The 17,641-nt window shown below is 34.9% G+C and overlaps 1 protein-coding gene across 1 annotated transcript in view; it reads right to left on the bottom strand.

The window, feature by feature from the left end:
• Window positions 1-17,641, bottom strand: part of LOC107525958 (sodium channel protein type 3 subunit alpha) — a 72,313-nt gene that overhangs the window by 12,992 nt on the left and 41,680 nt on the right. The window contains exons 16-19 of the mRNA XM_016198278.2: window positions 16,914-17,381; window positions 6,533-6,653; window positions 5,247-5,401; window positions 4,322-4,495 (exon numbers count right to left, since the gene is read on the bottom strand). Coding sequence (XP_016053764.2) covers window positions 4,322-4,495; window positions 5,247-5,401; window positions 6,533-6,653; window positions 16,914-17,381 — 918 coding nt within the window. The remainder of the gene's footprint in view (window positions 1-4,321; window positions 4,496-5,246; window positions 5,402-6,532; window positions 6,654-16,913; window positions 17,382-17,641) is intronic.

Genomic DNA, 17,641 nt, shown 5'->3' with positions numbered 1-17,641 from the left:
GTTGTCCAACTTGAGTTTAAACTGAATTATCATACTTGCTCTCTCTTATCTTCATTCTTTCCTCAATCTTTCCAATATTTCCATACTATGTCCTCATCAATTCCATGTGACAACTGTTACCAAGGATACCAATGAACTCTATTTTGCCAAATATATCATTTCTCATGTCACTTGACCTCCTTATAGCCTTTGACAAAATTGATCAGCCCTTCTTCAGAAAAACCCACCTATAAAACTGTTGATGTGTTCCCAGAGTTTGGTCTGGGCTCTCTTGTCAGCTTGCATGAGCTAATGGTTCATGGTTTCAGATGCCATCTGTATCTTGATGACTCCTAAAATCATAATCAGGTCCTGGCTTCTCTCCATATGTATTCTTAAATGTCTAATTGGCATCTCAAACTTAGTGCACTCCTCTTCCACCTACCATCTGCTTGTCTTGTCAAACCTGTTCTGATCTTCCCCATTCTAGTTAATGACTTCATTCTCTACCCATTTGTCCAAGCCCAAGTTGAAAGAAAATCCATTTGTAGAACCCTCCCATTTCTTCATACCACACATACAGTCCATCACTAAGTTTCATCACCTCAGTCTGATACAATCTTCTCTTTCCTAGATTATCAATACAACTCCTTAATTGGTCTCCCTGCTTCAACTCTACCATTCTTTCCCCATAGCTAGATGTGATCATTTTGAAACTATAGATCAGATCCTTGCACACACCCCTCCCTGAGCTTCCCATTACTATAATATATAATAAATTACTTAATATACACAATATATAATAAGTTACAACAAAACACAAACTTATTGCATGGCCTCTAGGTACCTTTCGGATTTCAGTTTCCATCATTCTTGCCCACGTTTCCTCACACACAAACACAATAGTTTGCTTTCCCATTTCTTGAGTGTCCTTGGCTCATACTCATTCCAGGACCTTCAGATTGTTCTTTTCTGTTCCCTTAGGTCTTTGAATGACTGGCCCACTCTTATAGACTGGATGTTTATGTCCCCCCAAAATTGATATGTTGAAACCTAATCCCCAATGTAATGGTATTTGGAGATGGGGCCTTTGGAAGGTGATTAGGTCATAAGGGCAGAGCCCTCATGAATGGAATTAGTGTCCTTATAAAAGAGACCCCAGAGAACTCCTTTGTTCCTTCGTTCATGTGAGATCACAGCAAGATGCCATATATGAGACAAGAGGCAGGCTTTCCCCAGACACTGAGTCTGCCAGCACCTTGATCTGGGACTTCCCAGCTTCCAGAACTGTGGGAAATAAATTTATGTTGTTTATAAGCCATTTAGTCCAAAGTGCTCTGTTACGGCAGCCCAAATGGCTTAAGATACCCTACCTCATCATTTACCTTTGCAGACACCTTTCCTAGACACTCTAGCTAATACTGTCCTCCTGCTCCCCACGTTGCAGTCATCTCTATCCTACTGTCCTGTTTTATTTAAAAGCAGTAACCACCATCTGTTGCCTTATTTTTAGATTTTATTCATTTAAGTCTCTACTATCTGTTCTGCACTCCCATAGAGCAGCTATTTTCAACCCGTGTGCCACAAGAGGTACACTGGCGTGCCACAAGAATTTTCAAAATGCACTACCTGACTCTTTAGTCAGGGGCACTGACCTCTTTTCCCTTGGGTTGTCAGATAAAAGAAAATGACAACAGCCCACACAACAATGGCCATCTATTGTGAATGAATCAAAATTATACCTATTTTTTGTCAGATCGGCAAAAATATATTTTTGGTGAACTGCATAATTATAGTAATTAGTTTAGGTGTGCCAGGAGATGAAAATGGTTGAAAATCACTGCCATAGAGTATAAACTCCAATGGGGCTTAATCTACCTAATTTATATCTCCTCTCTCTAAAATAACATGGGACCCTTAAAGTGCTCAAAATATTTATTGAATAAATGAATGAATGTTAGGAGGTCAGACCAATAGCCCACTACAATCTATGTTTATTTTTAGGTAGGGAATGAAATAGAGTACATTTTTTATATAAACAAAATTTTTGAGGTTTGAAAGTATATTTCTCCTGGCATGAAGTACTTCATTTATACCTCAGATTTTGCTAGTGCAAAATACATGATGGATTGTGAAGCCTTTTAAAGTATATTTCATTTGTACCTTCAAAAATCATTTTAACTCTACAGTTACATTAACTTAGTGGCCTGAGAACAAGTTGTTATCTGAGATTACAGTAATTCATGTATTTTAGTCCCTGCTTTAGGGAAAAAAAAGAAGAAGATACATCTATTTAAGATAGTATAATTTACCCAAAGATAGAAGGCGTTAAGTACTCAGTTCTAATCTACTAATTTAGTCTCACTCAAAGGGAAGTAATTTGGAGGGAACCATTCTTTGTCATTAATTTATTCATTTTTGACATTATTTAATACACACCTAAATGTCTCTATTAAGTGTCTAAGGACACAAACATGGTACAACACCCTTGCTCGGGAGATTTCTGCATATTAATATCTTCTACATGGAGGAAACACACAGAAATGCTAAAAGTGCAACGTAGTAAGCATGTTAGTGAATGTGAATTTCTCAGTAAATGTAAATATTCAGTAGATTTCAGATTTTCTGGAATTCCATCACATTTATAGTTGGTCTTAATACATGACAAAATCTTTTCGAACCAAAGAGGATTCTTAAGTGTATTTAGTGTTTCATCATTTCAGAGAGAAGCTAGATATTGTAAATGCTAAATCCCAAGGCCAGTCTGAAAAAATATATTACATTTGTACCAGTTAGATAAGAAACCTGGAAGCTGGGGGTAAAGAAGCACTGAATTGAGAATTAGGAAATTTGGACACTAGTCTCAGCTCTTTTACGAAGTGGTTGTGCTATTTTAGGAAAATTCTTTAAACGAAGGCTTCAGTTTAGAATAAACTCTCCAGAAAAGTGTCTAGAATAAAGACTAGATATTCTTTAAGGTCCATTCCAGCTGCAGAATGAAAGAAAACTAAACTTCCCTTTATGGATAGCTTCGCAGGACAATATTGAGATTCAGCTTAATTATTCATTAAAGACCAGCCATGGGAAAAGGAAGTTATTTCTGGTCTATTAAAAGTGGCTTGGCAGCAGATTTCTTCTCAACTCAAAGGGTTAAACACATTTTAGTTATAGAATTATGAGCATGTATATGTAGGAGAAAGGGGAATAGAAATTAGATAAGCCCACACTTGTAAAAAATGATAAAAAAAAATGAATGCACACATATGACAATCATTGATTCACAGTGTTCGAGCTTAAAAGAAAGTGCTTTATGATTGCTAGGAAACAACTAGAGGTGCTTGTTGGGAGGCTAAGAGGCCTTGTGCAATGGAGTATCACAAACTACAAAGACCCAGATAACTATCATTTTGCCCCAGTGCCTTTATATCACTTAGAATAAAAAAAATAGACTGCAAGTTGGACATATTCTACCATTGCCAAGGTTCCTGTGACTACTCACATGAGGGTAATGAGTTTCAGAGCAGGGCTCCTACACCTAACTCTTTGCATGCTAAATATCTGGTTACTATGGGGCTATCTAACTGCTGATTTAAGACCAGAAATGCATTTCATTGTCTCTGTGGGTATGCGACTGAATGAATACAGCATAAGTTATTTTAACATTATTTAATAACATGTTCTCTACTAAGCAATTAAAAAGCATTTCTCACAATTCTTGGCCCCAAATCTGTCCTGATTTTACTTCCTTGAAATTTTTTATTTATTTAACTGTTAATAGGATAAATGCTTAGATCTGTCAATTAACAGAATTTTTTAGCTATTCCTGAATTTGAGGTCCTAATCTTTCAGAAAAAGAAGAGCTGTCTTCCTGTGGCACCGAACATATTTCTCTGTGTTTTCTGATACCACTTCCACATTTTTAGGACTTCTACGGTTTTCCAGGAGACATTTCTCATTTTTGCATTTATTATATTTTTTAAAAGATAACTGCGTAATTGTATCAGCATGAGTGAAACTAGGTTCTCAAAAGTCAAGGTTTCAATTAAAAAAATAGAAGAAATGTCAAACCTACTTCTTTAAGAATTTAATAAAAATTACTCAGTAGCCCGGCCAGGTGTGGCTCAGTGGTTGAGCATCAACCTAGGATCCAGGAGATCGGGGTTTGATTCCCGGTCGGGGCACATGCAGGGTTGCGGGCTTGATCCCCAGTCGGGGGCGTGCAGGAGGCAGCTGATCAATGACTCTCTCATCATTGATGTTTCTATCTCTCTCTCTCCCTCTCCCCTACTCTCTCTGAGATCAATAAAAATATGTTAAAAAAAAAATTATTCAGTATACTTACATCAACGATCAAGAAATCTAGCCAGCACCAGGCATTAGTGAAATATGTTTGAAATCCATAAGCTACCCATTTGAGAAGCATTTCCAGGATGAATATGTAAGTGAAGACCTTGTCAGCATAGTCTAGCATGGTTTTGATAGTCTTTCGCTGTTCAATGTATATATCTTCAAAAGCCTGTGAATGAAGAATACTTTTATTTCATTTGCATGGTTTGCCTTCCCCACATACTTTATAAAATTGCTTATGTGTAATACTGGTCACAGCAATAATTTGATAAGTTTTAGCTAATATCAGACAAACATCGAACATCAGGCAAAATTTAAAGACTAAAACTAATGGAAAACGTTGGTAAGTAAATGTCAACAGCTTTACTGATTTAGTATATGCTTTCTTCCTTGCCTCTCACACCAAATCTCTATTTCAATTATTGCTACAAAGACATGCTTTGAGAGAAGTAATGTAAACTCAAAAAAATAACTAGAAGTTTTGTTAATGAGGGAGAGACTTAGCCTATTCCAACATTACCTTGACTGTTTCCCTGAAGAATCTGGTTTATTTTGAAAGGATAAATTGATTAGACATATCGAAAACAAGATACATTTTAAATCCACAAATGTTAATATGATCGTTAGGGACAAGTGCATGGTATTGGATATGGAAGGTAATGTAGTTACAGAATGTCTCTGTAAATGGATGTCTCAGTGAGAACATCTGTTAGGTAAACACCAGATGAGAAATTCCATCTGGCTCTTCATGGCCCTGATCTCTTCTGTGCTGAGTTTTGCATAAACTATGGGTGCCAAGCTCTGCAAGGCACAGATATACGTCCTCTTTTGCTTCTTAAACTCAGTGTATGCTTTTGGTATTTTTGGAGAATACGCTCTTTTACTAAAACCTGATTCTTGCCCACATGCATTTCACTTACCAAAGCACCACTACTCAGGAGGATCATGAAGACAATGAAAGTCTCAAACCAGTTGTGTTCAACGATGCTGTAGCAGGTTTTCCTAAGATTCCACCAGATCTTTCCTTTGCCTTCTTCTATACTTACTTGACAGAATGGAAACTTTTTAATACATCCTAAAAAATAAGAGTAAATGTAATAAATTAGAAAAATACGTTTTACTTTTAATTAGAAAAAAGTAAACTTTGTTGCTTCCTCCGAGTCCCAGTCTCAGATCATCATTTTATAGGGTAATTGGTTTCTTCATTCCCTAGTTATCTTCGGCATTCCTCTTGTATAATGAGTCATTTTCAGATTTAGATATTTAGCCAATTACCTAGAATTCAAAGAATTACTTTACCAAAAGTTGCTTAAGTATAAATGGTTTCATTCTTTAACACTAGTTACGGTCTCTCTTTGCCTCAAGGCCATTGATGAAAATAGCGTCCAGGGACTTCTCATGGTTAGGAAAAACTGCATGGTCGAATTGTTCATAAATTTTTTGATTTGATCCTGGATTTTACTTCCTTCTTTTCGTGCACAGAAAATCCCCCTGACTTCCCAGGCCACTGTCAGTTTTCCCAAGCTAATTTATTTTCGGCCTCAGGGATTTTTTTGGTTAAATCTCTGACTCATCTTGTCAGTCAGTATCTCTATTCCCTTGTCTTCCTCCTCTTGGCTTTCACGTTACTGTATTTCTAACTTCCATCTATTCTTCTGTTCTAATTCTCTGAGCCTTTACTCATCAGATTTAATTCAATCACACTGAATCAGCAAATCTGTATTGATTTGTACGCAAGACACTGTCGTGGTTGCTGTGAGAACATCTACTGTTTTCCCCGTCAAAGCCCTACAACACATCTACAGCCTCAAACAGCTCTGGTCACAGCACAAATTAAGCACATTTGAAACTGTAAGGGATGGGGTGTCACTATTGCAGCATCTATAAATCAAATCACTGCACTGACAATGAAGTCCGAAGGCATTGCTTTATCCATGGGATGACATTTCAAGACTGCCATTTATCTCACGGGTTAACTTCACATTCAGGAGGATAATAAAAAAGACATGTCAAATCACCTTAATTGTGCAGGTACAGTCACTGCTATAGTATAATTTGGAAATACAGATAAAGGAACTTTTTGGAAGAAAAGAGGAAAACAAAGATAAACATCCCTTCACCATTTCTTTGAAATATTTCCTTCAAATGAGGAGTATTTGTAAGGAAAGAAGGGGGATTACATTTAATCATATTAGAGCTTGTTTACCTTCAGTAAAACAAGCTTCTGGTTTAAGGTCTTCCTCTGGTTCAATTTCAGCTTGTTCACCTTCTCGGGGCGGAGCAACATCAACTGTGCTTCCTTCAGATGAGCTGGTTCCATTTAATTTCTGGAAATAAAACCCCATTGCAAAGATGTAATTTCTCTCCTGTTATACTCAGTTAATTTGGAAATGCTCTGTCACGGTGTGAAAAAATGGTAGTGATAGTATTTGATTCTATGAACATTACTGATCATTATGTGCTAATAATTTAACGTAATTAAAGTCCTACTGTTCAAAACAATGTAACTACTGACCTGGTTCAGACCAAAAAAACTTTAGACAGCATTCGATGTGGGTGATTGGGAAAGGGTAGATTATACTGATTAACTTCTTCTATGATCTCTATTTATATAGGAATGCCATATGAAAATCATTTAATACTCAGGCCAGCTCAAGAATGGTTTGATAAAAGTGTGATATGCTAGCATCCACTACTAATTATATTAATTTAAATGCATCAAATCAAATTATAATTTCCACCTCTTCCAATGGAAATTTTCAGAGGGCAAAGAACATTACCAGTTGTCTGTAGCTACTGTCCATGTTTCTGTAATTTTAGAAAGGAAGAATGGTTCATTAACATTAGTCACAGTCATTATACTTCAATTTTGAGCTATATTTTTCTCTGACTTACATAATTTTCTTCTTACTTTACTAGAAGAAAAATGATGGATCTCTCCCCCCTCCCCCTTCTCTCAAGTGTTTAAATGAATTCAATACTTGCCAAAGATTTCTAAATGGAAATTTCTTCATAAATGGCATTGTGCAGAATCTGTGTAGACTTATTAGAAGCACATTCCTAATTCAACATGTGACCAGACTGTGGATCTTTCCATTAAATAAATCATTGTGACATGCCACATGACTAGGAAAAGCCACTTTAATGTTACAAGAATAAATATCTAATAAGGACTCTGACATCATTTGGGGAGACATTATGGATGTGCAATGCTTTATGGAAACTAATGCAAAGACATGACATAGAGCACAACCCAGGAAACATAAAGCTTTTAGAATGAAAGAACGGTGCATGGACTTGTTAATGGTTTCAAAGCCCCCATTAACTTCAGTAGCTAAGTGGTAGGGTCACTCTGCCCTAGCCTTCTGAAAGAGTTAATGTGTTATTTAAAAATGTCTAAATGACCCTCTAAACACAGTCCTATTGGAGGAAATTTAGCTCAAAATTCTTGATTTATTGAAATCATAATGTAAATGTAGTTTAATATTAAAATATGAGCTAATTGAAGAGCAGTGTCCAGATGCTACTTTCTGTGATGCTACTTTGAGGGTGAGGTTAACCAGGTGCAACTAAATAGATTATGAAAATTACTTTAAGTCAAAATATAATTCTATAATAAAATACCTCCTAGCCTGGAGTGTGCTACAGAGAAAAGCTAGGCCATCATTCTGGGCTGATGGTTTGTAGATCATTATACCAAGAATTTTACCATAAAATTTCTCTACTTTTTGGAGAGGTGGAAGGCCAACACATTTTCTTTTCCCAGGACTTTTTTTTTTTTTTTTTTTTTTTAATAGCCAGGATAAAATCCCAGGAAAGCTATTGCTGGAAATAATTGCAGTAGTTTCTGATATAATTATTTACACTCAGCAACAATGCTTTCCTTCCAATTTCACTTGTTTTATGGGTTGGACACTATGACATTTTATGGGTGGTAGCAGTAATATCATAATTGCGTAATATGATAACATCACAACTGCATATATAAAACCAGTAAGAAAACAATTTTTTGAGATTAGTTATAAAAAATTTAATGTTTTCTTCCTGGCAAATTCAAGCTCAATGATTTCTTTTGAGCCTGGTCATGGTCCACCTCCCATGAAGTCTTTATTTCTTGCATGCTTTCTCCACACCAAATTTTATAGAATGGTTAGTCCATTTTACTTGTATGCTGACTAAATATTGTCATAAGTATATATTAAGTACCATACTTAAAATTATAATTTATGTACATATACATAAACATATATACCAAAAATGTATATACACACACATATGTACCAAGCAATCCAAGTGCAGAATAGACAACAGTGATGAGTTTATGAAGAGTGAATAAATGAATAATTGCATTTTTGTGTTACTCTTATAGGGAGAATTGTTGTATTTAGATAATTTCATCTCTCCATTTTGATGTGTTTCTTAATTATGGTCTTGACAGAGTTTATTTAATTGTATTAAGAAATGCATTTTCTTCATAAATAGGAATTATTTAATTAATAATATCTTAGTAATAAAAACACATATTTCCAAAATGTTTCTCTAAAATATTGGCAGACACTCGATAGAGAAATCTGAGAGAAGAAATGAATAAGTATAGATCTATATACACACATAAATACACATATACTTTTCCATTTGAAAACTTTAGAAAATATACTCACCTTTCACTTTGCATTTTACCACTGTTAATATAATTGTAAGATGTTTATTGTTTTGCATTATAATTGTCTGCCATATATTATATCTTATATTTAAATACAAATACTTATTTAAAGCAAAGCCTTCACAGCTCGAGTAATAGTAGTTTCTAATCTGAATGACAACTGAATCTGCAGTTTACTAAGTATTCACCTCTGTATATATTTTTGTTATTGGTACTGTCTTTAGATTATAAACATTGTTGAATGTGGTTAACATGTTCAGATATAAATAATCTTCATTTTCTAAATGGCTATGGAGACTATGCATTCAAAAACTGTATAGTAAAGAGGGTCGGTAGTGAGTTAGTTCACCTCTATCTGCCTGGCATTATGAGGCATAACATGTTTTTTGAAAACAGAGAAGGAACAAACTCTGCATGTCTTCTCAAACAATCAGGATCTATTTTACACAAAGAATTCCTTCACTGTTACCCAGGAGTTTTCTGATTATAAGGATAAATTCTTTAAACATATAATCTGTAAAGCTCCTTAAGGAATGTTCAGACAGACTTGTAGACCCTCATGCACCAAAGTTTAAAAGGTAGTTGGGTAGGCTAGTGTTCATTTCACTAAAAAGTGCTTTGTGTGAGGCTCCTTTCCCTGTGGAGGCTGACATAAAGTTAATTATTCTTAAATTGAAGAATCGGGCTTATTCATCTTATAATCTTCATAGGCCACAATTTTGTCATAGGAAAGTTATAAAAATATTGTATCAGCTACACAAAATTATAAAAGTTGTGAATTTACCTGTATTTATAAGTAAAAGCTAAGACTGTCATTAAATTATAACAACTTACACATTATGATATAGTTCCTTATATGCTCACTAGGTCCATAAATAATTTTACTGCTGTATTTTTAAATAATTAATTTATACCCGAGAAAACTACTTATGCATTTAAAATTCTATACACTGAGAAAATACTATCTATATAACCTAAACATTTTCTAAGTTCAACACTTTGACATTAATACTCTGGTAGAAGGTAGTTTGTGATACATTTTATCATAGCCATGCCAAAATGACTTCCAAGAGGACTTATTTAAAAGCATGTAACTAACTTAAAAACAAGTGAATGGTGATAAATACAAAGAAAAACTTACTTTCTTTATATTGCCATAACTGTGATACTACAACGATGTAAAAAAAGGCAAAGAAAACCTGAAATGAATTTTTTCATATTAAGGAACTTGACAACTATACTAAATAACTAAAATGAATACTTGTTCTGAAATAGTTAGAAAAATATAATTAGCTACATAGGCACAACAGTATAATGCTTTCCTATAAAACCACATAGTACAAGCATAGACTTGTTTTCTTGTACTATTTTCTTCCTACCCCCTCCAAAATTTTATGGCACTTAAGGTTAGACTGTTCCATCCCTTGTAGAAACCACTGAGTCTACAGAGGGATGATGGCTTATGCTGGACAAATGCACACTGGAAAGCAGGTTTTAAGATGCAACATTCTCCAGGCCTAATTCAGCCGCAGAAAACATGCCTGGCTGTAGCAGAAGCCCGGCGCAATGCTGTGGAAGCTGCACGCTGATCCAAGAACCATGCTCTCAAAGGCATGGGACCTGAACATGAAGTTTTCAGGAAGGCTAACTGCAAATACCGCTCATAAGAAATGACGGAATCAGCACCCAGGAAAGCCATGAGACCATGATTTCCTCCTAAGAGCATGAACTTATGTAGAAATCCCCCCTTATGATGAATATGCCTCTTGATTTGTATCCATTTAAATAATGCAATTTAACTTTCAGAAACAGAAGAGAATGTTAGCAACTGGCCTACTTCCACTGAAATGCGCTCACATTTCATTTGTTTTCAATCAGCTGTCAAATGTTTGGCTCTCACAAACTGCTGCGTGATTCAAAGGGCAAAAAAAAAAAAGATTCAGCCATTACAGATTGCCTTCAAAATCTAACCATTGATCTCAAAACTTCTGGGTTTTGTCTTGCAGATAGGAGAGGAAAATCTTTTGGTCATACATACGACCAGGGCCTTAGTCTGATCTTTTGGATATGCATATCCATATCTTGACTTTGGACACTTCACTTGAAGAACGAGTAGCCACACAGGGAGCCCATTGGATTGCTTGTCCAAGGCAGGTAGTTCACAGCTAAAACCAATAATTCTCTTTTCTGAACCACTTATTGAATGGTTAAAAATATACTACCTGTATTCAGTTTGGCCTCAACATATTTTAAATATTCGATACCCCTGGTGCTCCTTTTATTTTAAAGTAGCCTTAATAAGGATATGATATATCAAACTGAAAATAATTATGTGGTAGTTGAAGAGTAAGGTAAAGGGGCATCAATAGGGCAGAAGAAAAGGCTAGTTTATCTTGAGAAGATATATATCAATTGCCATCTAAACCAGCCTTCATTGAGTTATATTGCAGCAGAAGTACAGTAAAGCACCAAAACAGTTCTCTAAGGTTGAGATGGGTTTAAAATGGCTATCCACACACCCTCCTGTACCTCTGTAAGAGACACCTCACATTCAGATTCACACAAAAATGACTAAAAAGTCATTTTTAAATAGAAATTACAAAAATCACCAGGGTCTGTATTTTTTCTATTTTTCATTAATAATCTTATTTCTGAATTTGTTGCATTCTACAGCTAATTCTCAGTAATCCCTAAAGAATAAGAGAGTATGTATAAATTGAACCTAGAGACAACCTCAAACTTTACTTAGATATCATTTTTCACCAAAAGCATTGAAAATTGTCAATATTTATGAACTTTTCACTTTTGCTTTATAATTTCCCTCCCAGAACCCTCACTCAGGCTGAGATTCCAGTAAGCAATAATATCAACTGGAGAGAGTTGAGTCAAGAGAATAAACTAGAGATTTAGTTAGTCCACAAACCTACAGTAATTTTGGGAGGAACCCTTTATTCCTCATAAAACTATAATTAATAATAAAAAGTAGGAACTTTTCCAAGTCTCTTTTTTGCCTGCTCAGTTTTGGGTAGAACATGACAGGGAAATTTTTTAAAAAGGATACACTGGACCAATTACTTAATGATCAAGACAGAAGGAACTTTTTCTACCCCGTATCTTGATGCTTTCCTTCTTTTAATTACTTTACAGTGATCACTTAGGGTTTTGCAGACACATGATTTAACAACTTTCTTAAACTACATGGAAATCCAAGATATGTAGTGCCCAAATGCATACAGACTATGGCCCTTCATATCCAAAAATTTATCACCCCACTCTTCTTTTAACAGAGCCTTTCCCAAAAAACACGAAAGCAAACATTGCCATCTGGAGCACATGAGTTGGATGGGTTGAAAAGTATATTCACAGATCTGAATATAATGATCTGAGAATAGAAGCACTATTTAAAAATCCATGTGAGGCTCATTTTGGTAATACAATTTACTTATAAGGGCTGAATCAACAACAACAAAATTGTGGTCTTATTTTAATGAAATAAAAGCAGAGAAATAAAAAAATGCATGCTCTCAAGTTCTTGGCAATATTGAACTTTAAACATTCCTATCATGTTTTTAAATAGATATATATCCTATGAGCATGCAATTACTGCTATTAAAAGTGTAAGAAGACTAAACTGGAAAACTCATTAGCGGGATCGGATGTGATGTCGGGCTGCTCATCTTGCCTGACCACGCTGTGATGTGCCGCACGATTCAGCAGAGAGCAGCTGAGCATGTCTAGCGGTTCCTTGCCGTGGCAGGGGAAGGAACATAGCTGAGTAGCATGCAGGCCAGTCAAAATTCATTTAGAAAGTGATTGTACATGTACAACTTGCTTGGGTAACCTGGGTAAAAGTGGTGGCACGAGTCTCTGGCTGGTTAAAAAAACCCAGAGCTGCGTTCTCGATGGCTCCAGCTTGATTTTACCCCTGCGAGAAGTAAGAATGGTAAGCAGTGAAGGTCACAGCATCATGATGCTAGATTGTGCTTTGGAATTCAACTTCAAATATGATTCTTAAGAGCATTTATTCTATGTTCTTTACCTAGGAAGACAATGAAATCTTTTATGGACTGAATTGTCAAAACCCATAGTTATATAAAAATTCCAAGAAATCATGATTATGGGAACTTTAAAAATATAAAAACAAACAGAATTCTACATTATATCTTGTCACAAGATTTGTATAATTCCAAGTTATTCCCAAATAAAAAGATCCCTATTTTGAAACCTGTACTTTCAATCCTCTTGCATTTTTTTCATGCAAAGCTTTATATTTATGTCCATATCAGCCTGTTTATGTTAGCGGCCCATATACATGGATACAATAGACACATACATAATGTATATTATATAATATGTGATAACAGCAATTCATATTTCCATCTTTAAAAACTTCTGGGGATCATTTCTCCCCAACTGTGTTAGAGCTGGGTATACTTTATTATGAAAATAAGATTAATTTACTGCCTCTTTTTTTTTCTTTTTTAAATATATCTTTATTGACTTCAGGGAGAGGAAAGGAGAGGGAGAGAGAGAGAGAAACATCAATGATGAGAGAGTCATTGATCGGTTGCAGCCCACGAGCCGGGCATGCGCCCTCACGGGGAACCGAACCCTGATCGCCTGGATCCTAGGTCGAGGCTCAGCCGCTGAGCCACGCGCGGCCGGGCTACTGCCTCTTCTTAAAGCAGAAATGTATTGAAAGAAATGTTCCCTCCCTCTCTCCCTCCCTCCCTCCCTGTGAGAAATGTATCACTCTGCTGGGTTTAGCTTGTATGTTTTCTCACTTTTCCAGCAAACAGATAGGATGCTGTGCTCTCAAAACACAGTTCAATGTTCTCTTCCTAGTTGTGGTCAAAAGACTAAAAACCATAAACCAAAATCTCACTTTCTGGATATGTTATTCTTCGTGTGTGCACGTGCACAATAACTACTAAAAAAGAACAGCACCACCAGTGTTACTGTGCATCTGAAATGTGTTCAGTGTCAGCGGTTTCTAGAAGTTTCAGATCAAAACTGAACTTTGTTGAAATGTATCTAACTTTCCTCTATAATGTTAGAACATGCTAATTTCTGCTTAAAAAAACAAAACAGTGTACTTTTAATCTTTGTGTGAGCATGTATGAGAATTGCCTTATTACCTTTTTAGGGGTATTTTTTGTATGAATTTGAAAAACCATTGACATAAAACTTATTGTTGAATTTAATTTTAATGCACAAAATACTTTGAAATTTTATCCTAGCTTTTTAAAAGTACTTAATTTTATATTTACTTTGATTTATTTCCCCGCATTACTATCTGTGCATTTAAAACAATTTCATTACATTCTGTAATTAGATTCCATGTATCCAAATTAGCTTGAAAGAAGATAGAATGCTTACTTAAAAGTCACCCAAGAAGGAATTTTTTGATCAGATAATAAAAAATGTTTTTCAGGACTTGATAATGAAGACATTATTATCCCATTATTCCAAATTTATTATTTTTTTTTTGCCACAAAAAAAAAACACATGACAGTGAGGTAGTATTCTTCTAAGCAGTCATTTGAAATATCTGTAGACACTGCAGAGTTTCTGAAGTATTCTGCAAACCAATTGTTTCAAGATATTTAGTTTTCATGGAGCCAATGTGATGAAACCAATGATATTAATGTAGCAAAAGTTTCTCCACCTCTTTGGCTTTTCTAGCTCTTTTTGGCACCAAGCTAGTTTTGTCCCTTGTCTTCCCTTAGTTTTTCTTTATACTTCTTTGGTGAGCTCCTCTAGTTTCAAGGGATCTGATAATTATGAAACCTGCATTTTTGAAGCTATTTGTAAACCCTGACCTCTCACCCAGGCTCAGGTTCCAAACACTGTCACTTTTACTCCAATATATCCCAATGGAATTCCTCCTCTTCCCACATAAACATGGTGATCTTTTCTAAAAAGATTTTCAGACAGTGGCATTGCCATGTTTCCAATTTCCCAGCTTCTTTACTGGGTTTGTCCAGTTGAGAATTAGTCTCAATTCCCATACTTATTACCCCAGTCCAGAATTTCCTCACCTCATTACTATCAAATAATTATTACATACCACATCCTCAACCTGCTCATCTAAACTGTTTTATTCATTGATATCAAACACGTTTTCCTAAAACATCATTTTTCTATTGGGTTTCCCCTGCTTCAGGCCAGAGACAGCTCCTTACTGACTATATATCCAGTTCCAAGCTGGACTTCTTCAAAGACTGTGCAATCTGACACTGACTTCCTCATTCAAACACATTTTTCCCACTATCTTCTCAACCATGGAGATTAAAGTAGAAGTAACTATCTTCTACTTTATCCGTGGTGATTGTTTCACTGCCTCGCCTTAATATTAAGCTTACACTCTGTCATTTTTTAAGTAGGTTTTTGCTTTCTGTTTGTATATTTGACCCAACTTTGAGGCCTATTTTAATTTTCTCTCTTCCATTTGGAAACTTGCTGTGTTCTTGCTATTCTCAATACCTATAACCTTATATTCTGCTCTGTGGGATTAAACTGTTTAATGTCTTGAGTGAGTTTGTGAGTTAGTGTTAGATGCTGAGATTTCCCTGAAGGGGCTATGCTATGGAGCTCTCCTTTAACTTTCTTCCTCTGAGAGTATCCAGCAGAATGCTAATTTCATAGAAGTCTTCAATAAATGTTTGTTAATTAATTGGTATCTCCTCTTAAATCTATATCAGATGATGGAAAATAAAATTAGAATTGAATTCTTAATTTACTAGAATGAGCAACATATAGATTAGAATTGAACTCACTAAGTAGACTTTAAGTGGAATTCAGAGAATCTTATGCACCATTTTGCATGTATTTTTACCGTTTTCAAAGTATTTTAAAATTTATTATTATAATATATCTTAGCAGCTCTGAAATGCCTGAAAAAAAGGATCAAGAGGCTATGAGCTGTGATATTGTCAACTATTTATTATTTATACAAATTCTGTTGATGCTATTATTAAAAAAAGAAGGTTCTGAAAATATGCTCACAAAATCAGACATCATTGGTCTGATTCCTAGGGTGTCAATATTGTACTCTCAAACTAAAACTTTCTTTTATAACTCCATGCTAGACTTATTTCCTAATGCTATATTAGAAGTCCACAAATAAGTAATAATACAAATTTTAATCCTGTCCTCCACAACACAGTATTGCAGAATTAATACTATTAAGCTACTCTTATGGGATCCTGTGAATTCTAATCTTACAACAGGAACAATTTCCTTCTTTCTTTTCTTTTAAATAAGTAGTAATATGACAGCAAGAGCAGCTTCTCAGTCCACAATTTAACTATAATCCTCAATTAGAGCCTTTTAAAATAGTTCTTAGTATTTTCAATTTCATCTGGAAGACCTTGTAGATTGCTCATCGCTGACTGGGCAAAATATAATCAGTGCTATTTGTAGTTTTCTGACATGTATAACTCTTTCATAAATAAATAAAACACTATCATAGTCAATAAAACTTTCAGAGGTGAACAAAAACTACATAAAAGTTTCACATTAAAATAAATTATAGCAAAATCTAATATATTATAGAAAGTAAGGAGATGACACTTTCACAAGGGCCGATAAAATATGGTTCATTGATTTTTCTAAAGAGCATAATTAGTATAGAATAGAATTTATGAAATAACATCTCTTTTTGGAAGGTCATATTTTTAAGGTTAGGCTTTCAAACTATCAAAAAAATGAATATACTAATTATTCAAAATGAAGATTTTCTATGGAAAGTTGGAATTTCTATGAATGAATTTCCCAATAAAGAATATCTCATACTTTTCTAACATTACCATATATATGACTTTCAACATACTTTTAAATAATATAAACACAATAAAATACTAAATAATCATATTGCATAGTTATTAAAAGAAATGCAACAAAAAAACTAAAACATTCTTACCTCTTTGCTTTCTTCTAGTTCTGACTCACTGCTGAACTCTTCAGTATTTAAGTTTTCAAAGTCAGACTCTCCAACAGCAATTGGCACTGTTACAGTGAGGCTGGGGTTGTTTATGAATGACATATCATTTTCATCGATTCCATATTTTTCAACACTACTTCCAGTACCTACACCACTGGTGGTTCCATTCCCATCTTTTAGATAATTAAGCTCTTTGCTTATTTCAATTCCAGTATTATTGGACATGCAGCTATCTATTTTGTTGCCTTCCTGAATTTCTATAACTTTTGGCTTTCTAAAAAAGGTTTTTCGGAAACAGTCCCATATCTTATTTTTCACATAATCAATTCCTTTTTGCATCCTTCCTACTGCAATCTGGAGATTGTTCATTTCATTATCATCATCAGTAGCAGCAAGATTGTCAGAGCTAAATGAACTCAACAGTAAGGCCAGAAAGAGGTTCAGAACCTAAAAGAAAATATAAGAAAATATGCTACATTAATATTGAACTATGCATGCACATAATAGCTTAAATAAGAAACTCATCTATCTTTGCTGATATTAATTCATGAAATGCTTCTTCATTGCTTACTATATTTCAGACACCATGTCTCAATTACTATTTAAAGGACCTGATCTCTTCAACCTGCTGTAAGGGCAAATGGAAAAACAAGCTCCTTCTCTTTCCTACTGAAGGCAATGGGAAACCAAAGCTTCTCAGGTTTAAA

The sequence above is a fragment of the Miniopterus natalensis genome, chromosome 8 (genome assembly GCF_054644295.1).
Source record: "Miniopterus natalensis isolate mMinNat1 chromosome 8, mMinNat1.hap1, whole genome shotgun sequence".
NCBI classification, from domain to species: domain Eukaryota; kingdom Metazoa; phylum Chordata; class Mammalia; order Chiroptera; family Miniopteridae; genus Miniopterus; species Miniopterus natalensis.
Note: the sequence above shows the minus strand (reverse complement) of the source record. Positions and strands in the feature narration are given on the sequence as shown.